We start from the raw sequence: 26,350 nt of genomic DNA, 5'->3' as shown, positions 1-26,350 counted from the left end.
TTTGTCTTTTAGATTATCCTCAACAAGGGGTATTTTTAAAAAAAAGTTTTGCAAAAATCCTAGAAATAAGCAAAAGGTCTGATTTATTTCTTAGCTTAGCACAAATCGTCTGACCTTTTTGACATCATGCTTGGGTGGCATTCTGTGATTACAGTAGTCACTTTAAGGCATTTTTCCAGAAAATTGCTTATTGATTTCCTAAAAGTTGGAATATGAGACAAAATTGTGTGGATACATCATTATTTAAAAATTAATGATCAAAAGCCATCAATGAAATTTGTCAGCATCAGTATCCAGCCTTGTCTGCTTTACTTGATGCATTTATAGTAGTTCCATACTGGCAATTTAGCAAATTACAGAATACTGTTACCTTTTAATAATAGCTTAATATTGTTTGGTAGTTATTGTTGTATTTTCAAGATTGTTAGCAGAACAGTGACTTATATTTTGTTGACATGGAATGAAAGTGGGCAGAAGACATTTACGAATTGCATATCCTCTCTCATTCGCATAAAAATACTTGGAAAATGCTGTACTGTTTGTGGTACTTAGAACATCTTATCTAAAGTAGATCTAAACTCAGACCATGTCTAGCATCGCCACAGGGTAGACCACTGGTCTAATGTGACGTATTTCATTCATAAATGTGTGAACAACGGGCATCAAACCATCTGAATCATTGTGTTGTGTTCTTTTTTGGTTTGTTTTAATCATCCTGCAATTATGGGGTTAGTCACACAAACTATTTGGGGAGTGGTGTCTCAAAGTGCCCTCTTCACGGCACAGATTTGCACCCTCCACCTCCCGATTCTACTGCGCGGCAAGCACGCTGTATTTAAATGCTTTGACAAATTACTATCTCATCAGACAAGTTTCTTAACAAAAGCATGTATGTATGTGTGTACAGTACATAAGTACTACAAAATAGTCCTGGTTGCTAACATTACAAGACGATTCATAAAAATTTCCTCAGTTAGTGGCCTCCTTAGATGCCATGTCTCAATTAATTGTTGGGTATGTCATCTGCTATTCCCAGCTAAACTTTGATGATAACTAACACAGCAGGAACTACTCCTACTTAAACGCTGCATCTCTTATATGATGTATTATGCACCACTATAAGTGGCACATGTCAAATGCGGTTTTATCCTAAAAAACATGCAATAACTAGTAGAATCTACAACCAACTGCATCTATGCCGACCAGATTAGGAAGGGAAAAAAATGTAACGGTCATCACAATTGAATGTGTTGTGCAGACTTGCCATTTTCTCAAAAATGCATGGGATTTGTAAATAAATAAATAAATAACTTTCTGCATGAGATATTGACTTTGTAAGAACATGCATGAAAAAGAGCATATAAAACATTCCTAATGCTGTAAGTTTAAAATGAAGAACCTAACAAGTCATAATCACATAATCCTAGTGTGAGTAGTTAGCTAAAATATAACAGCTTGTGTCAGCAGCCCTGTGGCTCTGAGTCCCCAAATCTTGTAAGTGTCACCATGTTGAAATCCATACTTATAGGAGTTATTTTAGTGACACAAGACCCTTTGTCCCTTTGTAATAATTATGCAGCTCTGACAATGTGCCATTGTTCACTCAATATTAGCATGCATATTCCTCCACAGTACAGTGTGTATATTGTCTCATTGGCAGCAATGCACTGGATGTCCTCTATAGTAGGACATGTCTAGCAGCGCTCAACTTTCATTTGATTCAAATCTACTTGTATGTACCCATGGGAATAATTCAAGTTGGTTACATGCCCAACATGATCCAATCAAATAGGATCTGTCAGAGTGATGTGGCTTCTACCGGCCGGTCAGTGCCTTGCTCAAGCGTCCGTCCATCCATCCATCCATTCATTATCTGCCGCCTATCCAGGGTTGGGTCGTGGAGGCAGCAGCTCTAGCAGGAAAGCCCAGACTTCCATCTCCCCAGCCACTTCAACCAGCTCATCCGGCGGGATCCAAGGCGTTCCCAGGCCAGCCGAGAGCCATAGACTCTCCAGCGTGTCCTGGGTCGTTCCTGGAGCCTTTTGCCGGTGGGACATGCCTGGAACACCTCTCCAGGGAGGCGTTCAGGAAGCATCCGAACCAGATGCCCGAGCCACCTCAACTGGCTCCTCTAAATGCGGGGGAGCAGAAGCTCGACTCCCTCCCAGATAACCAAGCTTCTCGCTCTATCTCTAAGGGAGGAAACTCATTTTGCCCGCTTGTATCCGGGATGTTGCTTGTGACCATAGGTGAGCGTAGGAACGTAGATCGACCGGTAGTTCGAGAGCTTTGCATTTCGGCTCAGCTCTTTCTTCACCACAACGAACCGATACGCAATCTGCATCACTGCAGACGCTGCACCGATCCGCCTGTCGATCTCCCGCTCCATCCTGCCCTCACTCGTGAAAAAGACCCCAAGATACTTGAACTCCTCCAACAGTCAAGACCTGTCCCCTCACCCGCTGGGGGGCAAGAAGTATGCCCATACCTGCTCTGCGCCTCTCACCGTGGACAACTCCAGAGTGGAAAAGAGTCCATCCCCTCTCAAGTGGACTGGTACCAGAGCCCAAGCAGTTCGTGGAGGCAAGTCCGACTATGTCTTGTCGGAACTTCTCATCCTTCTCTTTCCCCGCCAGAGAGGTGACATTCCATGTCCCCAAGAGCGAGCTTCTGTAGCCGGGGATCAGTTTGCCAAGGACCCCGCCCTGAGCTAGCATATGTCCAGCAAACAATCAAATATCCACATTGTTCATTAGTGACACTCACAGAAAAAGGGTTATGTGTTCAAATCTTATCTTGGGCCTTTCTGTGTGGGGTCTACTGCTTCCTCCCAAAGTCCAAAAACATACAATGTACAGGTTGATGAGTAAGGTTTGCTTTGGGTCATTGTCCTGCTGTAGAACCCAAGTGCACTAAGTTTCAGGTCACAAGCTTAGTGCCAAATATCGTCCTTCTGGATTTCCTGGTAAACAGAAAAATTCCATCAATTATAGCTAATCGTCCAGACCTTGAAGTATCAAAGAAGCCCCAGCCCATCACATTACCACCAGCATGTTTCACTGTTGGTATGATGTTTTTTTCCGCAATATGTAACGAGACACACTCATTCCAAAAATTTCAACTTGCATTTTGTCAGTCCATTAGAATATTCTCCCAAAAATCTTGGAAATTAATCAAATGTTTTCTTTGCAAAAGTAAGATGAGCTTTTGTGCTCTTATTGGTAAGCAGTGGTTTTCTGTTTGGGACTTTGTCATGGATGTCCAGTCTCTTCCTTTTTGTTGACCCATCAACACTGACTGTAACTGAGGCGAAGGCGGCCAGCAATTCCTCTGTGATGAATTGCTGGCCGCCCTAAAGCAGGCTTCCCCAATCCCGGTCCTCCTGATTCTAAAGATCAGTATTGTTATCAGCCTTCTGCAGAACTTGCTGATGAGCTTACCGTATTTTATAAATCCGGTGTGTTGAAGGACAGAAACATCTAAAACCTGCAGGACTCCAGCCCTCGAGGACCAGGATTGGGAAAGCCTGTCCTAAAGCTTTAGGAATGGCTTTGTAACCCTTTCCTGTCTGATAGATGTCAATTATTTTATTTCTCACCTGTTTTTGTATTTATTTTAAATGGTGGCATTTTATCAAACCTTTTTGAGATCTTTAGGCTGTCTAAATTTGGTTCAGCAGGGCCAGTGACTTGAACAGGTCTGGAGTTAATCAGGCTGGTCAGTGAAAATGAACTCAGCTTTCCAAAAAACATGATTAGCCACAATTAATTCATCATTTTAACAAGCGGGGCAAGTACTTTTTCACACAGACCGGGTACCTTAGAATCCGATTTTCCCCTTTAATAAATCAAATCACCATGTAAAAACTATATTCTATGTCTATTTGGGTTATCGTTGTCTGATATTTGTATTTATTTCATCTGAAACCTTTTGGGGAAACGATGGAGGGGAAAAGTAATAATTTGAGAAGAGGACAAATGCTTTTCCACGGCGCTGTATAGTTAAGATCAGACTGAGAAAAAGGAGGTCAGGCAAGGTTCATTCAAATTCAAATGCTGATGTTTTTGGACCTCTTAACCCAGCAGCAGGAAGACCTTAGTGTCGTCAAAAGAGCCCATTGTGATACTGCAGTGTGCTGGGTGCCATGCAGGCCCAAGCCCATAAGTGACCCCTGTTGTTTCTTTGCAGGAACGGGTGAGACAGATGCCAACCAGAACAATGGCTGCATCTCGGAGAAGCCGGCGGTGACTGACTCCACGGGCGCTGAGGGCCCCCGCTCAGCCTGGACCTCTGCCAGCACAGCTGACGCTGACGCCGACGCCGCCACACCGCGCCCCCACCTGGCCCGCCTCTTCTCCCGAGATGCCCCGGGCCGAGAGGACAACACCTTCAAAGACCGACCCTCAGAATCGGACGAGCTGCAGACTATCCAGGAGCACAGCGGAGCGGCTTCAGAGTGCGGGTCGGAAAGCCCTGAGCAGGACCTAGACTAGCCTTTCCTCCCTCCCTCTTCCATCTCCGCCATTGAGAGACGTGAAGCCTCACTTCTGTCAACATCACCACTAATTCCAACTCTCAAGTATGGCATCTGCAAGCAGCTCCGCACAGGCCGCCTTCGGGTTGGGCCGCAGGAAGAAGAACCCCGGCGTTCTGGATCAGATTGGGAAATTCTTTGGAGCCGACAAAAAGAAGAAGAGCAAGGTGAGGGTGCAGGGAGAGTTTAAGTGAAAACTTCCCAAGTATCTCAGTTCATTCAATCAATTTCTTCCAGAAACAGTTTTTACTTTTGGCGCTTTAACAAATCTCAAAATAATTTGGTGCAAAGAAAATCATCTTTGGTGTTTCCGTTCAATTTCAGAGTCCGTTTGTTATCTTTGATATGTGAATTTTCATTGAAATAACTTTGGCTGGGGTTGGTTGTAATGCTTTTACTGTATTATTATTATTATTACAAATGTTGTGATTTTGAATCATTTACGGATATGTTTCTATGTTATAGTGCTTTTGTTTGAATGGTACTCAAATCTGTGGTATTATTGTTTGCTTGTATTTAGTTAATGTACAGGCGATATAATTGCAATGCCTCTGTTTATTTAAACATTTTATAATCTGGATTTACGAGCCAACGTACTACATGTTTGGGATTTCACAAAATTGTGAAAGATTTAACTTGTTGCCAATATTAGTAACTTTTAAAGCTGAAGTTTGAAAACCTGAGGAACATAATGTTGCAGCCCAATAAAAGCAAAGCACCAAATTTTGTGGGCTGGTATTACCTGTCTATTTTTCCCCCCAGGACGTAACAAATCACAAAATTTGGTGAAGCATGATTTTTATTAGATATCTTATGATGCACTACTCCATAACATACTATACATCCAGAAGTATTTGGACAATGAGAGTGTTTGAATATTTTTTGCCTTGGCGTACCATCACAATGGAACTTAACATGTTAATATACAGTATGATTAAATGGAATTGAATATTCAAGAGGTTTCACAAAAAAATGGCATTTACATTGATGAACTACAACCATTTTATGCAGTTGACCTCCAATTTTATAATTTATGTGATTCATAGGCAGAATTTGGAAATGTGATTCATGTCACAGCAGTACACCGGACAAGAGATTAGCACTTCTGTATGGAAGAGGATTAGGGCCGGTGAAGAGAGAGAGAAAAAAGTTTGGCAGGAATCTCACTTTATTCTCAGAACTCTGATTTTAAAGTCAAAGTTATGGCATTAATCTCAGAATTCTGACTTTACTGTAGTCAGAATTTTGATTTTTAAGTGAAAATTTTAACTTTAAAGTCAGAATTATGACTTTATTCTCAGAATTCTCACTTTATTCACAGAATTCTGACTTTAAAGTGAGAATTGTCACAATTCTCACTGTTAAAGTCAGAATTATGACTAATCTCAGAATTAAAGTGAGAATTCGCACTTTAAAGTATCTCTGAATTCTGACTTTAAAGTGAGATTTCTGAGAATGAAGTGAGAATCCTGTTAGCCTTTTCCCCCCTGCCTTCACTGGCCCTAATCCTCTTCCGTACTTTTGCCTGTGTTTTTGCAGGTACACCGCCCTCCTCACACATTCAAAGAGTTTGGTTCATTGAAGACTGAATTGGCCTTAGGTGTAAATATGAGATGGAATGGTTGTTTTTCATAAATATAAAATCCTCTTCTTTTCCTTTTGGCTTGACCTATAAGGGTTCGCGTTTTCCATAAATATAAAATGATGAAATGAAAAACAGCCAACCACTTTACTACTTTACTCGCGTGGTGACTCAGTTTATTGCGCAACTGATTGTAACCATGACATGTCATCCAAGTCCAGACCATGGTGAAAGGAGGAAAGGCAAAAATCATTATCCAAATACTTCTGTACCAAAGTGTATTTGTTACACGGTATTTCAGTCAGCATGACTTTCTGCGGTCGTGTGTTGTCAGGATCCCAACATTTTGCCATCAGTAATGTTGCACTATTATGATGTACGTCGTTTGGTAAATAGCAAAACTGTTTCATTTAGTGGCTGTCTTTCTGGCTACAGTAGTTAGCAGCATTAACGAGTTTCCAGTTCCAAACATGACAGACCGATGTCTCCTCACTGTCCTCAGCTATGACACCACAGCTGTGGTGCACTGAAGCTGAATCCTAAACAATCCTCTTGTAGTTCAGTCAGAAAGAGGACACAGATATTGGCCTCATTGTTTGCCTCTTCTTCTTTTCTTTTCTTTTCTTTTTTTTTAACATGATGACTTACAATTACAAGGGAGTAATTGTGCCACCAACTGCTGCCCACTGGTTAATTATTTTCCCTGCAGAGCACATATCAGTATGCTTTGAAAAGATAATCTTCCCTGCCACCTAATGATGTGATGTCAACAAGTATTCTGGGAAATAGTCAGGATAGCAATTATTAGACATTTGCCATAGATCATTTTTTCATTTCTGTTAATGACTTCTTTTTTTTCCCCCCCGCTTTGGTAAAATCATAACCTTGTCAGGGAACACACTGAATTTCATGCTAGACAACATACGATTTTTGCAGCAATATTGGTTGGATTTTCCTCATTATGTAACTTGCATAGAGTTTTGCAGTAAAAACAAAACAAAACATGGAGATATTGATATAAATGTTCTCACCAAGCGTTTGCCTTCATATAATCAGTATATGTTTCAAATAAGATGCAGTTGGCCCACCTCTGTTGCCTCAAGCCCAAAGGAAGCAGCACTTTCTGCTGTAACTTCTCATTCACATCAATGATTCAGTACGAAGATTTTTTTGGGGATATAATTACTGCACAAAAACATTAAATCAGACTTTAGCCTGTGTAAGATATATTTGTCTAGATGTTTTCTTGGATTTTAAATATCCATGTCTGTTTACTGACAAAAAGTTTGCAAGTATGGAACTATTTCCCATTGTCTTTAATTCGAAGGGTTTGCAACTTCGATTTGCTCTATATGGCCATATAACGTGCATTGCAAAATGGTGAAAAACTGGCCTCTTGTCAGCTGCAGGAAAATTTTGCATTTTATCGCTAAATGTACAGTGGGAGAAGCCATTATATTAGCTTTTAACAAAAAGAAAGACTTGAATAGCAGAAAAAAATTTGTCCTGTTGAGCAGTGGTTATCTGAATCTGGTTATAGCAAAAGAGTTCACTTTCACACCCAAATGAGACTGTATTTTAACCCTAGTGTCTTGGATGGAGGAGGGAGCAGAGGCACACTCTCCCTCCCTCACATCAGTCGCTTGCCTCAGGTTCACGTCTTTGAGTGTCAACTTCACAGTGGATACTTGTACTGTATTTGCTTGCTGTGACCAGTCAACTGTTCCTAACCTGATCGTGTCCTCAGCTTTTGAATTACTGCTTGATTAAAAATATTTAACAACACCGTGATAACTTTTTGCTTGTTTTGTTTTGCTATCCGATTGTCTTCCATGTTCTTCTGTTAAAATAAGAATAGCCTAACTTTTTTTTAACCTTGTGTTCTAACTACTGACAAAAAATAACTGTGTTGCACTATTTTTTAAATAGTAACTTTATCAAAGCAAAACATGTAACACTTTCACACTGTTCTTAAGCAAAGCACCTATTATAGGCATTTGATTTTCACCTTTAAAAACATGTTCCAACACTGTTTATACCTTTGTGTATATTTTATGATCAGTGAGTGTCTTTTAAGGCTCAAGTCAGAACAAAAGGCGTTATCAATGATTACCCCATAATGAAAAACAAAGTTGCTTTATGTCATTTCTCATACCATAGTGTAGTTAATAGAAAAAACTTCTAAAATGTCTATGAAGATGATTTAATGATTTCAGTTGTCTGAAGAGAATTTGAGAAATCCTTTCACTACTAGCCCTTAATTTATCACACCACTGTATTTGGAGGAAGAGAAACAATTAAATGATTATGTTAATTTGATAATAGTGTGCACTAAACCTAAACAACCAAATCTAACCGCATTTGATATTTTATGGCATTTTATTCACTTTGCATTCATGATCGTGGAAACTGGGTCCTGTTCAGATGTGGTGCCCAACTTGTCATGTCTCCTCACCAGAACACGCTGTTCTATTTGTGTAGTTATCATTTTTCATACATTTCATCCTCAACATAGGGACAAATTTGTTATGTAGAGGAAATGGTGGCTAGTAACATATCTGAATATTATCAGTCACAGACAGCAATAATGTACCATTTAAAAATTAGAAATAATATAAACAGTAAGATTCATAAAATCACATGTACTCAAGTGCAATCTCTGATGCACCTGTGAAGTATATTACGGTGTACCTGATGCAGGGTTGGAGTTTATCCTTTGCAACATGCCGGCAGGTGTTTGGTTCTTAATTGCTTCATCTGCATTGAACAGCTGCAGACTGTAAAAATTTTTTTAGTGAACACATACGTCGCTTTGAGACTCTTCAGGGTGCAGCAACTCCAAATTCTTCAGGTCAACCTCTGGTGCAACAAAGATGCTCAAGTTATTACCGGTACTCACCAATACAATAATCAAACCTTGGATAATCACAAATACCAATACCAAGTAACGATACCTCATTTTAAAGAAAGCCCTATATCACACTATAGCGTTTTTCCTTAAAATTGTCCATTTCTAAAAACAACAATTGCTGCGTATAAAGTGCAATAAAATCCAACCCCTCTAAGCGTAAAAACTTTTTGGTGAATTTTGGGCCCTCTTTCACATTTCTAGCGTTTCCATTCAGTTTTATTTTTGCATTTAATAAAATAAATATATAAAAATGGGTGGATGGAAACCCAACTATTGTCGAGTCTCATGGCAAGTCAAAAGCCATAGAATTAACATGTGTTTTAAAACTAATTTTAAAAATAGACAGAACATTTAATGTCTATGCCAGGCAATAGGCAATGTCTATGCCGGATGCCAAATTGCATCACTGGGCACCGTTTTAGCTAGACGTTGGTCCAGCAGATGAATTTAAATTATCCGGTGCAGCAGGCACATGTCAAAGGAAATGCCCTTGATATGCCAGAACGCCGAGCAGTCTGCCAAATTCGTCAAAACGAGATTTTGCACCGGCATGAAAAGTCCAGATTTTTTTTTAGTGCTAGTTTTTACGCTCGAGCGCACTTGGATTGTTTGTTAATAAAGCCCTAAAGCTTCACAATTGAGCACAACATACTCCAAAATGTCATTGTTTAAATCAAAACAATTCTATATTTGTATGTGTTTTTAACTGTGTGAATTGAGATTAACCATTTGTCAATTGGCGTTTTTGTCGGTTCTTACGTCCTTTTAATCTTGTGAATTGTCATCACACAGCCCAAGTTCTGTTCTAGTTGAAAGTTCGCATAAATCAAGAACGCACGGAATACCCGGATGTTGTTTTTGATTGTTAGCTTAATACATCGGTTGGATGCTTTAACGGCTCGGTTAGGAAAACACAGTATTGCATGATGCATTCCGTCCTGCTATCATGAATATAATGCCAGTCAGGGGAAATTTCACAAGAACACAGCTGTTCCAATTTACAGAGACTCGCGTCGTTAGGAAGTACGTTCTCAAGCACGTTCTTCGGAAGGCCGGATTTGGTGAGTTCACAAGACCGTACTTTGCGTTCTTGATATTGAGCCTAAGACAATAATAACTGCTTTAAATCAAAGAAAACTAATCTATATAATATTTGTATTATTTATTTGTTTTTATTTATTTGTCTGGCCACTGCACAGTGTTGACATTTGTGGAGATTAGTAGCAATTTGGGTTAGTTATGTATTCGGTGATACGTGTCACTTGAAATGTGCAGTACATGTCAATAGGATTTAAAATAAAATAATAATAAAGATCATGTGATTGTGATTTTAGATCAGAAATGAGCAATTTGGAGAATGTCAGTCTCTTTTAAATGTGTCATCTTTCAAATGGTCCTAAAGTAAAAGAATAGGAGAGATAGGAAAGGTATCGTGTTAGCCACGAATGAGTTATGTGAATTGTAATTCATGGCCTCTCAATGCTGAATTCACTTCATGTATTATAAAGTGGTATGTGTGACCTCGTGGTGGCCTCCAACCTGATCATTAGCCTGCCCTTTCCTTTATGCTACAATACGCAACTTGATCTTTAACCTGGATGCTAAGTACAGTAGAATAGAATTTCTTTGTCGAATACTCTGTGATGCCACTGTAGCAAACTATCACTTATCATTACTTTTTACCTTATTTAAAAAAGACACACAGTAGATCTACACCCTGTTCAAATGTCAGGTTCTACGGATGAAAAATAAATACATTTATATAAGAAACCAAGATTAATCATTTCAAAACTGTCTCCACCATGTTGTGAACTATAACCAGTACAACTACATTTAATATATATATATATATATATATATATATATATATATATATATATATATATATATATTATATATATATATATATGTGTGTGTGTGTACAGTATATTTTTTGCAGAAAGTAAAATCAACTGAGATAATGTGGTTGCAAAAGTGTGCACACCCACTTACAGTATAACTGTGGATGTGGTTGTTCTTTAGAATTAATCAATCACATTGAAACTCATGTTCAATAGGAGTAATTGATGGCCAAATAGAGTTCAGGTGTTTTACTAGGTTTTTCCTGTTATTCCTTGCCTGAAGAAGAAGCCTGAAGGTTTTGCACTGAATGGTATTGCTTCCTAATTCTATCCCCCTTCAATTGTGTAAGGCCACATCTGAAAAAAAAACAACCCGAAAGCATGATGCTGTCAGCACAAGGCTTTACTTTAAGTACAGTATGTTGTGGTTTTGTTGATGAGAACTGCTGTAGAATTGTGGCCAAACAAATAAATGAATAAACCTTGGTTTCATTAGATCATAACACAATTTCCTACATGCGTTTGGGATATTTCAAGTGTGTTTTTTTCTTTTCTTTGTAAGATAAGGCTTCTGCTTTGCTACCCAACCACATAGCCCAAACATCCCATAAGAAGAAAATGTGAAATTATTGTCACCTGTATTAAACATGAAGTTTTTTCCAGAAATTCCTGCAGTCCTTCAATCTTGCGGTCAGCCTCAATTGCCAGTTTTCTTCTGTTTTCACTGTGTTGCATGGTGTATGTGATAATTTCTAAATACAGCCACACCCCGAGTTCTAAGAGGATGTGCGCACGTGTACAACCTCATTATCTGTAGGTACATTTGATAAACGTCAGTTTTAAGAGAACATCATAAAGAGGTCACTGGCAGGGCTTCGACAATATGTGGGTGCACTATTCAAACAAAATACACGATGAAAACGCACATCAAAAGCCCTTTATAAACCATGATAATCTCCTAATGTGTGGTCTGCTCACTCTTTGTTCCACACAGCACCACTAATCACAAGCATGATTGTTACATTAATGAGGTCAGAGAAAAGGATGACTCACAAACATACTGCCTGGGTGGAAAGTATTTAATTTCTCTAACGCCTACAGCAATAATGATCTTATACCAAATGATCATTTTTATCTTCAATTCCTTTATGAAGCTCATTAATTATGTTGCTGTTATTAACCGACGTGCTGGGAACAAATGTTTTAGATTGCAGATGTTTTCTTAGCCCACACACCAACTGAAAGGCTTTTTTTTTTTTACACAAGGCATAGTTCGGTCCTCGAGAGCCACAATCCAGCCTGTTTTCCATGTCTCCCTCCTTCAGCGCAGCTGAATCTAATGATCAGTTCATCAGCAAGCTTTGCCGAAGCCTGATAACGATCCTGATCATAAATCAGGTGTGTTAGTGGAGAGAAACATGGAAAACAGGCTGGATAGTGGCTCTCGAGGACCGAACATGGCCACCCCTGGAGTAGACAGTACCCAAGACGTGTATCAACCAGCAAAATCTTTCATCCGCCAAACAATCCCCCGTCTTAGACATACGGGCACACAGCCCATTAAACAGCGGATGTATATTGACGGAGGCAGCCTAGGCAACATCGTCCGCACCCCCACCACCACACACTCTCTGTCTGTCCCCCAAAACTGTGTGTACTTTAGTGACAACAACAGTAGAAAAAAAATCAACAAAAACCCTGGCTGATTCTGAAATTCACCATTATTGCTGTTCTAGCTCAGGAGTGTCCAAATCCTTGACGGGATACTACCTGCATGTTTTAGATCAGGGGTCAACAACTACGGTCTTCAAGGGCCCCTAATCAGCATGCTTTAGATGTTTCCTTCCGCCAACACACCTGATTCAAATAATCAGCTCATCATTGAGCCCTGCAGACCTTTGATAGTGATGTTGATCATTTGAATCAGGTGGAGCTAACCAGCATGTTTTCAATGTTTCTCCTTCTTCAACACACCTGATTCAAATGATAGCTCATCAAGCTTTGCAGAAACTTGATATTGAGCTGATCACTTGAATCAGGTGTGTTAAAGGAGGAAAACATCTAAGACATGCTGGTCACACCTGATTGAAATGATCATTTGAATCATGTGGAACTAACAGCATGTTTTCAATGGTTCCCCTCCTCCAATACACCTGATTCAAATGATGAGCTCATCAAGGTTGATATTGAGATCATTTCAATCAGATGTGTAAAAAGGGGGAAGCATCTAAGACTTTCTGGTCACACTTGATTCAAATGGAACTAACCAGCATGTTTTTTACGTTTCCCCTCCTCCAACACACCTGATTCAAATGATCAGCTCAGCAAGCTTTGCAGGAGCTTGATATTGAGATCATTTAAATCAGGTGTGTTAAAGGAGGAAGACATCTAAAACATGCTGGTCACACCTGGTTCAAATGATCAGCTCATCGAGCTCTGCAGAAGTTTGATAATAATCCAGATTATTTGAATCAGGTGTAAACAGAATGTTTTAGATGTTTTCCTTCTTTAGCACACCTGATTCAAATGATCAGCTCAATATGACGGTCTGCAGAAGCTTTATAACGATCCTGATCATTTGAATCAGGTGCAACCAGCATGTTTTGGACGGTTTCCTCATTAACCACGCCTGATTCAAATGATCAGGATCGTTATCAGGCATCTGTAGAGCTTGCTAGTGACCTTATCATGTGAACCAGGTGTATTGACGAATAGTGACCCCCAAGGACCGGCTTTGGACACCCCTGTTAAAAGTGCTTGCACGCTGAATTTTTTGTGATTAAACATCACAAGGACCAGCAAACCTTTGCTTCCATGGCAACCCAGAAAGTAAAGGTCAAGTCAGTTCTATCCACTTAAGGGATTTCCATGATGTTGCCCTTTCATTTAGGATGGACCAGATCAGTAAGCCAAGAGAAATGTCAAAGTCTTGTTCTAATTTGACCAACATCCATTTAAAAGAGCTCTCCAACACTTAGCTCACCCATTTTGATGTGATTCCCGTCAGAAGGAGCAGAGAACTGAAAAGCCTTCTTCCTCATCTCAGCCTTCACTCTGAGAAGTGACAGGACGAAATGATCCTAAGGCTCAAATTGCTGCTTGGTTTGAGTGTCACATGTAACTGTAAGTATGATGCAAAAGTAGTGATTTGGAAATATGCCAGTGAATAAAACAGTGTGAAGACTGAGACAGGCCACACGGACAGAGAAGAGGATGATGAGGAAGTGACTTAACATCTGAGATGAATCTGAGAACTGTGATGTTTCCGGTGACAGCAGTACAGATGCGTGTCTGTAAATAATGTCACAGGAATCCAAGACTGGGGAAAATGCTGTGCCTAGAACAGGGGTCAGTAACCTTTACTGTCAAAAGAGCCTTTTTAAGGCAAATAAATAAGCAAAAATCTGTTTGGAGCCGCAAAACATTTAAACATTGTGATGAACGAAAATGTGTGTTATGGTTGTCGAATGTACAGGGGTCCATTTCACAAAGCAGGTTTATTGAGAATCCTGAATCAATAAACCCTGAAATGTGGGAAACTCTACGTTTTCCGTTCCAGAACGGGAGGTAATTGGAACCAGAGAAAAAGAGGTAACTCTAGCCCAGAGGTGGGCAATCTCGGTCCTCGAGGGCCGAAGTCCTGCAGGTTTTGGAGGTTTCTCACTTCCAACACAAGCTGATTCCAATCAACAGGATCGTTATCAGGCTTATGCAGAGCTTGCTGATGAGCTGATTATATATCAGCTGTGTTGGAGAGGGGCAACATGCAAAACCTGCAGGTCTCCGGCCCTCGATGCCCACCTCTGCTCTAGCCCCTCTAGCATATAAGCTAATGTTTTTATATTTAATCTTAAGTCAAGTGGGCTTCTCTCCTGCAGGATTGCACCTAAATTAAATAAATTAATGAGCTACCATTCCAGCAGGTTTCCCTGTAATATTATTGTGATTGCAAAGGACTACATTTAAATTTACGCACTGACCCGCACAGCCATGTCCTCCCACGCCGCCTTCCTCCATGGGGAGCTGCGGTGTTGCACTTTTTTTCTAAAGACATGTTCAAATTCGCATTAAGATTTCCAGTTACACAAACGCGGCGCCCTCTGCTTCCCGCGTTACCATGGTGACTTGTCGAATAGGGCCTCCATTGATGCAGTGTTTTTAGTGGTGGCAACTCCAGGGAAAACTACTCTGCGTTGATGAAACTACCTCAAATCAGCTGTCATGGAACAGAGTTTCCTCTCTGAGGGTATGTCAACTCGCTATTCAGGGTTATTCTCAGTGTTTGTTGAACCTGCTGTGAGAAATGGACCCCTAAGGCCCCAAGAGCTAATTAGAGCTGCACCCTAATGGGGAAAATATGCAGCATCCAATACTTTGATTTTCTTGTACCTTTCGTCTTCTGTTTTTGGATATTGTGTTTGTGTGTGTTACAATTTTTCATAATTTTTTTTTTTTTAGACTTCCCTGCCTTTCTGTAAAATTTCTGACATTTTTGGCCATTTTATGGACATATGGTAATTTTCTGCCTCTCTTCTTCCCCTTTTTTTGGACACTTTGTGTCTATTTTTTATGTGTTTTTTGCAATACATTTTCTGACATTTCTGGCAATTTTGTGGACATTTTATGGTAATTTTCAGGATTTTTGTTTTGGGATATTTTATGGTTACTTTTTGAAAATTTTCTTTTATGCCTTTTATATTCAATTTGCCGACTTTTTCAGCTTTTTCCTATTTTTGAAGATTTGATGGCCACTTCAAGACATTTAAAAAAAAAAAAAAAAAAACTTTTTTAAAATCGATTTTTCATCTTTTTCTGACAACTTAAAAGAATTGACTGTGACATTGAATATTTAATTGGTCATTTTTATTCAATCATTAATTCATTCAAATAATATTTTATCTAAAAATAAATATCTATAAAAAATTATAATTTCTACAAATTGTTAGAGATCCACAGGGGGCCACAGGAGAGAGACTTAAGAGTCACATCTGGGTCTTTAGCCGCAAGTTGCAGACCCCTGGCCGAGAAGTTGTCTTTTTGCCTTAAAAGATAAACAAAACTTGATCCTAAAAAGTAAAAGTATGACTTTGAAAATCGGAAGTGAAAGTGACAGAACTGTTGCTAACGAAACCAAGAAATTAGATATTTGTGAGCCTTTCACATTTGGCAAACAGTTTTATCATTGTTTGCCCAACATTTTTTGTCTCTTCTCAGGGTTCTTTCCGTGGTGCCCTTTCTCCCGCACCCCAGAAAGCTTCTGCCACGTCCCCTCGTAAGCGGGGGCCAGAGAATGCGGTTGTCCACTTCTTCCGCACCATCGTGAGTGAAGGGCAGCTCTGATGGCTTCTCCTGATTGACTTTGACGAGACATTTGTCTCCTTGAAACTCAACTACTTTGTATGCACTCTCAGTAACTCTGTCCAAACACTTCCCTTTCTTCCATTAAATCCCTCTCAGGTTTCTCCAGCGCCCCCAAAGTCAAGGGTGAGTCTTCAAATGTCACACACAGTTTACACCAAATGGATAGTATTGATTATGATGTAAAAATTAGCGAAGCATTGGCCCCCTTGTCAGGTTTGAATTTCAAGTTTGAAAGTTGAAAATGTGAGCATTAAGTTTAAGAAATAGCCTAGTAAATATTTAAATTAGGGCTGTCCAAATTAGGGCGTTAATTTTGAGTTAATTTAGGCCACTAATTTCTTTAATGAGTGATTAATGACCGTCTCTAACTTGGAAAGCCTCTACTAGGGGAATTCCAGTCACAACACAGCAGACACTCGCACGTCAAAATTTAGCAGTAATACATGTAATAATAATGCAGATTTTTGCAGAGACTGGGTTCCAGTTTTATTTTACAATTTTAAAAATGTGCAGAATTTCACAAGCAATGAGCTGTCAGCCTGTCACCAACATCTTACAAATGCAATTATGCCATCTAGTGGCAGAAAAATCACCTCAACACAAATCAATTTCATTTGTTTTACAGTACAGTCTTTTTAATTGTAACTCAATTTTAAGAATTATTATGAAATTACTGTATCAATGACTAAAAGATCCAGCCATATTTCTATTGGTTTAATTTTTTTTCCCAGTTTTATGTTAACGAGTATGAAAACATAGAAAAAATATGTTATTGTATATTTGGAACATATATACAATTTGCGATTAATCGTGAGTTAACTATTGAAGTCAGCGATTAATTATGATTAAAAAATGGAATCGCCTGACACCCCTAATTTAAATACATATTTTAGATACAGTGAAGACATTTCCTCTCTTTTGTCAGTTTTAGTGTGTCCATTTTAGCATTAGCCTCCACTTTGTTCTCATTTTCCTCTGCCCCTTCTCCCATTGTCTTTTTCTCATCCACACCCCGCATGGCCCTGTGATTTCTTCCCTCTCCTCAGACAGACTTTTTCATTAATTAAGACAATTCTAACATTTCCTTCTCACTTTTACTTCCTGTCCTGTCCTTGTCTCTTGTCTCTGGGCATGTCCAGTGGAGGGGACTAGCAGCCAAGATAGGTCTGGTAGGTGCTTTGTTCACGCCAAAAATCACAGTGGTATCATGGCTCATTTAACCAATGGGTCAGGCAAGGTCATCCTATCAAGCCTTCACACATGATGTTGTAAATCTGTTTTCCTTTAGTCTACATCGAACACTTCAGCCATTCTGCCTAATTGACTTCCTGTCTTGACCATCTGCACCCACTTAACCAATCCATATGTGCATGTGAGAATGCTTGTTTGTGCTTTATGTAAATCACACATAGCTGGGGGGAACGAATATTCATTATGATAGACATGGTACCAAAGGGTTGCAACTAAATGTCAGTTAAATCTACTAGAAATTGCAATTTGCTGATAATGAGTAATGCTATTAGTGAGCTGAAATGCCGATTGAATAAACTATCTGGGGGCGTAATGCTGATAATCCATCACAGCACATGACAGCATAAAATTCCCCCGCAGTGGCTGTGTGCTGTATAGAGCTATCAGAAGACAGAGCAATTTGACAAATCACACATTGCTTGTACAGTACACTCTAAAAACAGCTGGGTCAAAAATAACCCAACTATGTGTCAAAAATGGACCGATCCTCTACTTGGTTCAATTTGACCCAACTTTGAGTCAAAAAATGGGTCAGCGTAAAACAACCCATAGATATCAAATGTCAAATCCTTTACATGGGTAAAAAAAGAAAAGAAAAAGGTTCTTTTGTATAAAACAACTCAGAAAGTTGGGTCAAATTGACCCATAAAGTGTATCGGTTCATTTTTGATCCATAATTGGGTTACTTTTGACCCAACTGTTTTTAGAGTGTATACGCACGCATGTGGTGTGCCTATCCATCAGGTTAAGAATGTACTGTCTGCCATCTAGTGGAAAAGTGTTGAATTCATCTGCCTTTCACTATATATCGCTGACATAAATAGAAGAATAGAGATACATGATTTGTAGTAAATGCAAATTTTTGGAACATTTAGATGAAGTCTGGTGATCAGGTTATGCCATTATAAAATGGCAAGAAACATTTGAATCCTGGCATTTACATTTGGTGCATTGATGTGAGCCCTGAGAATGCGTGCAAATTTAATTGGAAATTATTTTTGTGTTTGACATGTTTTGAATTGCAATCAGTTGGGTATTGAAATGTTGCCCAAATCAAATGTGCTTAGCTGAAATGTGTCAGGAAATGAACACAAAAGGCTGTCATGACAACAGAAAACAGACTCCTTGTGAGCTGATTAGTATTGTTTTTCTTTCTTTTTCTCTCATGCTGTCGGTGTCGGCTAGCGGTCAGCGTATTCATTATCACAAGAAGATACACTAAACATTTTAACAGTAATTCCACAAAATCAAATCAAAAGACCATGTACTGTATCTTTTTATATAAAAACTTGTCAGAAGTATAGGGACACTTGTGAATAAGGTAGGTTAATTGAAGACTCTAAATTGTTCATAGCAGTGAATGTGAGTGACAGTTTTTTTGTTTTGTTTTTGTCTATGGCTATGCTATATGTCCCAGTGGCGTGCGGTGCATTTCAGATGTGGGCTTTCACTTGACTCCACCTCTTAACACAATTGTATTACATGTTGTAACATAACATTGAGAAACATAGTATAGCCCAACTGTGCGGGCACTACAGAGAGATGGAGACAGTTTGCATATTTGAGGAAGAATACCATAAAACAAGAAACAGTAGTAGTTAAACCATTATCCTCCATTACATCAACTCCAAACATTTTCTAGCTGTGTTGAGTAACGCTAGCTAGTTGTTGCTACTCTGGGAGTGGCAAATAAAGCCTTTCACAAGTTAAAATAAGTCAGCCAGCTATTGTGTTGGCAGATCTATCCTCATATTCTCATTAACATCCCGTTATTCTTGAAAAGTTCGCTTAGAAAGTGAACTTTTAATTAATATCCCATAATCATCCTCTTGTACTGCCCAGTGTTTCTGCTAGTGTATGGTTTCAGCAGAGAGGCCTTGCATGACTCCTGCAATTGTCTGTCAACCGGTGCAGGGTCTAATTTGCCCCCCCAATGTCTGCCAAGTCTAAACGTATGGTGTAGAGTGGTATAGAAAATGGATGGATGTGTAGGTCTAATTGTTTAACACATCACAACGTTTCCCAATGTCATCTTTTAGTTTTTTTCCATTCTTTAGTAGCAGAAACAAGCTTGTTTGATACCTCATCAATCTGAAATTCATTTGTACGAAAGATAACAAAACTTCTTCATCCTCACCGGTTCCTTTTATCCTTGTTCCAGGGTGACCAGAAGGCACAGTCTGCTAAAGCCAAGAGGTCCAGTGGAGGAGACGGCAAAGGCTCCCTGACTAGGATCTTCAAAATGGTATTGGAAAAAAAATTCTTAAATTAGTTGCCAAATTATTATTATTCTCAGAGTCCAAAATTGTTTTTTTATCCTTTGTTTCTACCTCAGTGATGATAACAACATAAGCGTGAGTAACTAACTTGCTTGTGTTCAAGGTTGAAAAGCTCAGAAAACATCCTAATCGCATTAAATCCACAGCAGCTTTATGACCTACGATTGCTTTGTGCAAGTGCTTATCTAATCCCGCTGGAGATGCCAGATTCGGTTCTCATGGCAGGGCCCACAACAATGGGCACTCATTTTATGTGGTTATGCATTATCATCAAGTTCTTTAAAAAAATAAAAAAAATAAAAAATTCCCCTTTGACTTACGTGGCTAACATAGCCGCTAACTTCATCACAACGAGCAAACACATTGTGTAAATAATGTAATGTAACTATTTACTTCATAAATTATTCACAACTCTGTTGGAAAGCAACATATTCCTATTTGACTGAATTGTCTAACGATACTCATTGTAAACGTTGAATGCCAATCTAATGGGATAAAAAAAAGAAGAGCTGTGTTATAAATGATGTCCTCACAAAGAAAAAATGCAGTTTTGATACTCATGTCAGACTTTGTTAATGGAGTTGTAGATAACATCGGTCTAACTCTTCTCTTGCATTAAACAAAGCAATTTTCCACATTTTGATCGCCTCCAACTGCATAAGGGACAAATTAAAATAATAAACATTCTTAAAGGGACAGTGTGTAGAATTGATTTTTCTATGTTCATTCATTTTAAAACTCTTAATTTCAATATTATGCAAAAGAAAATAAATAAATAATGATCTATCACATCAACGTACATATATATATATATATATATATATATATATATATATATATATATATATATTAGGGGTGTGAATTGCCTAGTACCTGGCGATTCGATTTGTATCACGATTGATAGGTCACGATTCGATTTGATACCGATTAATCCCGATACGAATCTAGAAATTGATTATTGTGATTTTTTTTTTAGCTCAAATTTAGAAAATACTAATGAGTAAACTTGTACATGTACACTGTAAGATTTGTATGACAATGTATTTATTTATCTGAAAATTCAGGTTGCAGTCTGTTTCATGTTTGAACAGCACTGAAATCAAATATTAAGGCTTAATGTTCCATTAATATAACATTCTTCCATGCTTAATGTATAAATCCTAACCCTAAATAAGACGTTTTGTCGAATATTCCCATAAAAAAATGTTTAAAAAACGATTCGGCTATGATATTGAATCAATTCGAGAATTGCGCGCTGTAATATTGCGATATATTGCCAAATTGATTTTTTCTAACACCCCTAATATATATATATATATATATATATATATATATATATATATATATATATATATATAAAATTGTAGGTCTAATCTGTAACACACCTTACAGGACATCTTTCTGCTACGGATACCTGAAGGAGAAGTGTGGTCTCTCTTAGGCACCGTAGTGTGCGCGCTTTGTTGGTCATTGCATTCTATTAGTTTACCACTGGATGTCACTAAATTCTACACTGTCTCTTCGCCATTTCTGAATTTAAAAGGTACTGAATTCTCTCATGACATCATTTAAAATGACTTATAAAGGAGGAATTCTTGTGATCGATTAATCTACGACACACTCTGCCTTCCTGTGTGGAGTGTTCTCATGTTCTCAGCATGCTTACATGGGTTCGCCCAGGTGGCATAAAAAAAAAAAAAGTTGTACTATGTTCTGTTTTTTTATTTTATTTTTTTAATTAAATGAACAAAATCAAATAAATGCACAAAAAGGGTGTTTGGGAGACCCTGACATCATACTGTGTGTGTTAAGTGTTAATTAGTCAGCCAGTCTTACTGTACCTTAGTTAGCTTAGCGCCTGCTATAAGTGGAATGAAATTTCCCTGGGGGGTACATTCTGATCTGCAGATGCTAAATTGCAATTAAGCTACATGAGTGTAAACATCGCTCACAAACTTGTATAATGTGTCTAATCAGCATTGACTCACTAGCATCACACTATCCATCTCTTTTGCGTAGGCGAATTGAAGAAATCCCAGCAGGGTTATGATAGAATTTAGTTACCTTTTAAATATGTCTCAATTCATTTCTCCTTTATATTTATATTCCAATTTTCCTGGTCTTTCTTCTGTCCCAAGAATAATGAGATACACCAGCCACATGTAGAGGACTTCCGTTACAAGCAATCCATACACTTTTTGATAAAAAATAAAATAAAGCATTAGGTGGGAAAAGTAAAGTGTAATAAAGATTCAGCATTGACAACAAAACCAAAACAAACTCTGATTTTTGGTCTTTGGAAAAACAAGATTATTCGATAAAGGTGTAACCTCATTTGCTGCTATAAAAAGTTTTCATTGGATTGAGGAAAAAAAAAAGGTGCAAAGTTGCTTTCGTAATGACAACCCTTTGTCACTGAAAAAAAAGGAAAACTGAAAAAAAAAAACTAGCCAATATTATATGTGGAACATAAGACATTATTAAACCAATATTAGAAACACTAAATGAAAACTTCAGTCTAAATCCTGAAAGGCAAAAGTCTTCAGTATTATCTTTTCATCCTTCCATGCATGCATCCGTCTGTACGAGTAACGCTTATCCATCTCATGTGAAATTATTATATAATGAATATTTATTCATGTTACTGCCAGGGAAGAACACAGCTGCTGCATATGGAACATGTTTGTTTCACATTATAATTAACTCAAAGCAGCCTTGAGAGTCATTTGGTAGAGTGTTCAGCTTGTAGACGAGGTCATACCTCTGCCTTGCCAAAATGGTGAATTTGGATTGAAAGTGTACGATATGAATATATCTTCATTTTTGTGGTTGTAGCAGTGTAGAGGTGTTTATAGTACTATTTTGTCCCTATCATGTTGAAAATGTAGGAAAGAAAACAATATATACAACACCTTCACCTACTTCCAAAATGTGCCAATTTTTATGTTGTCATGCCAGATTCAATCATGTCAAATGGCAAGAACACAACATGACTTGGCTCACTTAACAGTAGTAGCCAGCAACAGTTTATTTTCTGTTTAGTTCCAGTGTGTCAGAAAGTTTCCAGGACTGGTGTCCAAAAGATAACCTTCACATCTAAACTACAAGTTTTCCCCTTCCAAGCATTCTCTCTGGAGTCTGACGGACTTCCCCACTCTGAGTCAACCGACCCTCTTCAGTTTGGAAAGGAGGGGTGCGGGTCAAGCGAGTAAGGAGGTTGCTCCAGCCCAGCAATGGTCTTGCCAGTCAGGAACTGTCAACTGCTCTAAACATTGTAAACAAGTGCGCAGTCATGGTGAAGCAGCCACAATTTGTCTGGCTACAACTATCGCCTCTTCACGTGCATTGAATTAAAAACTGTGAAAAAGCAAGGATTTCTTTGTGTACAAGCTACACTCTAAAAACTGTTGGGTCAAAAGTAACCCGATTATGGGTCAAAAATTGACTGATCCACTTTATGGGTCAATTTGACCCAACTTTCTGAGTATTATACAAAATGACCCAATTTTTTTATGCAAAGTTGGGACAAATTGATCTGTTCAAACTTGTTTTATACAGAATTACCCCTTTTTTCAAAGACAACCCAGAAAGTTGGGTCAAATTGACCAAAGTACACGATCTGACCAATTTTTCTGAAAGTTGAGTCAAATTCACCCAAGTACAGGGTCAGTCCATTTTTGACCAATATTTTTTTTTCCTCCCCAAAACCCAGAAAGTTAGGTCAAAATGACCCAAGAAGATCTGACCCATCTTTTTGGGTTGTTTTATACAAAAGGACCCAATTTTTTGAGCCAAAGTTGAGTCATATTATAACCCAAGTAGAAACTTCAAACTTGCTCAAACTTTATGGGTTGTTTTATACAGAAAGACCTTTTTTTTTCTCTAGAGAAAAAAAAAGTTTGGTCACTTTACCCATGACACTTTATAGAAAATGACCCAATTTTTGCCTCAAAGTTGGGTCAAATTGACCCAAGTACAGGGTCAGTCCTTTTTTTACCCATAGTTGTTTTATTTCCCCCAAAACCCAGAAAGTTAGGTCAAATTGACCCCAAGTAGACAATCGGACCCATCTTTCTTGGTTGTTTTGTACAGAATTGCCCTTTTTTTGGGGGGTGGGGGAAAAAAGTTGGGTCACATTACAAGTTACTTTATAGAAAATGACCCAATTTTTAGCTCAAAGTTGGGTACAGGATCAGTCCATTTTTTACCCATAGTTGGGTTATTTCTGACCCAACTGTTTTAAAGTGTCGTTGATTATTTGGTCAATTAGAAGGGGAAAACTGTTAGTTTGTAGGTTGAAAATATCTTTTCCCGAACTTTTTGTCACACCTTAACCATACTCATCATTCATGTCTTGTCTGTCGCACAGGGAAGCCGCAGCTCTTCTCCAGCCAGACGCTGAAGTTTCCACATCCCCTTAGAAGAAGACAAGGACAACAATGCGTAATGCGGGCAAGGAGAGGAAGAAAATAAAACCTTGTGACCTTTAAAACTCACCTTTGTGATAACACATAATATTGTAAAAAAAAGAAAAGAAAAGATTTTCTGCCGTGTTGTCTCTTCCCCGTCACTGGCCACACAATCTGTTGCCTTGCCTACGTTATTTCCCGAACCTGACTTTGAAGCCGCTCTCGTGCATCCTGAATGACCCCTTGACACCTGCCACAGCTGTATATGTGCTTGAGTTGACTAAAAACAACAACAAAAACGGTTGCTGAGCAGAATCAAATCTGGATTGTGAGAGGAAAGCCCAACTTGAAGTCCTAAACTTGTCTGTTGTTGCCAATTTTTAAGCGTGGTAAAGGACCAGGCTGCTCCTTGTCTTTGTCTTTGTCACCATGTCTATGTCATGTCCTTACACTCTCGCTGTGCACATAAACAGCAACTTGTGTTTTGATTTTGTGATATATTGAAGTACACTTACAGTGTCAAGCCATTTTGGTCCTATTGTTTTCATTACAACTCCCTGTCTGTCTGCTAAGCGTGATGTCTTCAATGTTTGTCATTTGACCATTTGTGGTAATATTTTTTTACAATGATCACTGAAACAGTAACTTAGATTTGACAGCACATTTAAGTTTTCCTCGGTGCGTATTGCTCGTTTTTGAACGTGCAGTTACTGCCTCTAAAAAGTCCGCTTTTTCTTAGTCTCTCTTCTTGCCTGCTCAAACCAACTGCTGTTTCATTTTTGTGGATTACTGGGAAAAACAAAATTTCAAAAAGGTGCTCCCTGACTAACTAAGCGGTAGTGTTACATTCCGTGGACTCGCTTCTGTCCGAATGTCAGAAACCAAATAATGGCTTACAGAAGACATCACAGGTCACCCTTATTCCAGATGAATTAAAATGCAAGTGTGTGTGTGTGTGTGTGTGTGTGTTAAATGTGGCATCGATCTACAATGTGTATGTCTGTAAATCTACATCCAATGCACCCTAGAACGAATGTAAAGCCCCTCCTATTTTAATAAATTGACTTACCGTACCTGAAAATAAAAAAATAAAAAAGCCCTACATCTTGCATAATGGGTGATGCTTTATGCAAACATGAATGAAAGCAAATGGATTTGTGTGTCTTTGCAGGTGGGCAGACAAACATTCTTAGCATGTTATTTAGACCAAGCTATCTGATAAAGACTCCTGGTGTATTCTGAGGTTATGGTGAGAAATGCATAGAAATTCATTGTCTAGATTTAAGGACGGACAGAGCGAGAGCGAGAGCGAGAGCGAGAGCGAGAGCGAGAGCGAGAGCGAGAGCGAGAGCGAGAGAACTCATAGTACCCCCTACTTATATCTTACATTGAGTCAACTGAAAAGCAGAAGCAGACCTCTTTCGTTCAGCAACAACCCACCATCTTCGTCATATTAGGAAATCACTCCTTTTGAAAAACTCAGTGAGGGGCCTCTTGTTCATTTCACTTCAAATCTATTGCAGTGTAATTAGAATAAAAAAAAAAGAAAAAGAAGAAGAATAGTGACTATGTCGAAATATTTATGGAACCGACTATATACAAATTAACAACAATTTATTTACAATATTATGTTGTATATTCCCCCACTAGTCTAAAAACAGCATTCTGGTTAATATTGCGTTTGTGGAATACGAGCTAAGCAGCAAAATGCACCTGTTTTTACTAGGGGTGTAAAAATGATTGCATTAATTTAAAGTTCCTTTAACGCCACTAATTTGAAAAAAAAATGTAATCAAATTTTTTAAACACGCCTCTGATCACCTTCTACTTGGAAAGCCTGTACTGGGGGAATTCCAGTGGCAATGCAGCAGATACTTCGATGTCCAAATTTAGCAGTAATAAATGTAGTAATAATGCATATATGTGTGGAAACTGGGGTCATGTTGTATTTTATAATTTTTAAAATGTGCAGAATATCACAAGTTACTTCATGTTAAAGATTAGATAATTGATTTGAAATATTAAATAATATGAAAATAAAAATGCACTTAGCTGTCACCGTCTTACAAATGCAATTATGCCATCTAGTGGCAGAAAATTTACCTCAACACGAATCAATATCATTCGTGTTTTACAGTACAACACATCTTTTTAATTTATCTAAATTTTATGAATGATTATG

General features: G+C 38.4%; 2 protein-coding genes across 7 annotated transcripts in view; both read left to right on the top strand.

The window, feature by feature from the left end:
- LOC144057677 (myelin basic protein-like) overlaps nt 1-4,493 on the top strand; it is a 51,984-nt gene extending 47,491 nt beyond the window's left edge. For all 3 annotated transcript variants that reach the window (XM_077575512.1, XM_077575510.1, XM_077575511.1), the window contains one exon: nt 4,189-4,493. In XM_077575512.1, the coding sequence (XP_077431638.1) occupies nt 4,189-4,493 (305 nt within the window). The remainder of the gene's footprint in view (nt 1-4,188) is intronic.
- Nucleotides 4,494-4,551: 58 nt separating this feature from the next.
- LOC144057678 (myelin basic protein-like) lies at nt 4,552-25,270 on the top strand. 4 transcript variants are annotated; one of them, XM_077575514.1, is made up of 7 exons: nt 4,552-4,701; nt 16,083-16,187; nt 16,326-16,352; nt 17,369-17,398; nt 19,642-19,725; nt 19,816-19,834; nt 24,129-25,270. In XM_077575514.1, exons 1-6 carry the CDS (start codon nt 4,582-4,584, stop codon nt 19,816-19,818), a joined length of 369 nt encoding a protein of 122 aa, XP_077431640.1. In that variant the 5' UTR covers nt 4,552-4,581; the 3' UTR covers nt 19,819-19,834; nt 24,129-25,270. The 4 variants fall into 4 exon arrangements, with proteins under 4 accessions (XP_077431640.1, XP_077431642.1, XP_077431639.1 ...); XM_077575516.1 differs by lacking the exon at nt 17,369-17,398; XM_077575513.1 differs by lacking the exon at nt 19,816-19,834.
- Nucleotides 25,271-26,350: the final 1,080 nt, after the last annotated feature.

This window comes from Vanacampus margaritifer, chromosome 9 (genome assembly GCF_051991255.1).
Source record: "Vanacampus margaritifer isolate UIUO_Vmar chromosome 9, RoL_Vmar_1.0, whole genome shotgun sequence".
Taxonomy (NCBI): Eukaryota; Metazoa; Chordata; class Actinopteri; order Syngnathiformes; family Syngnathidae; genus Vanacampus; species Vanacampus margaritifer.
Note: the sequence above shows the minus strand (reverse complement) of the source record. Positions and strands in the feature narration are given on the sequence as shown.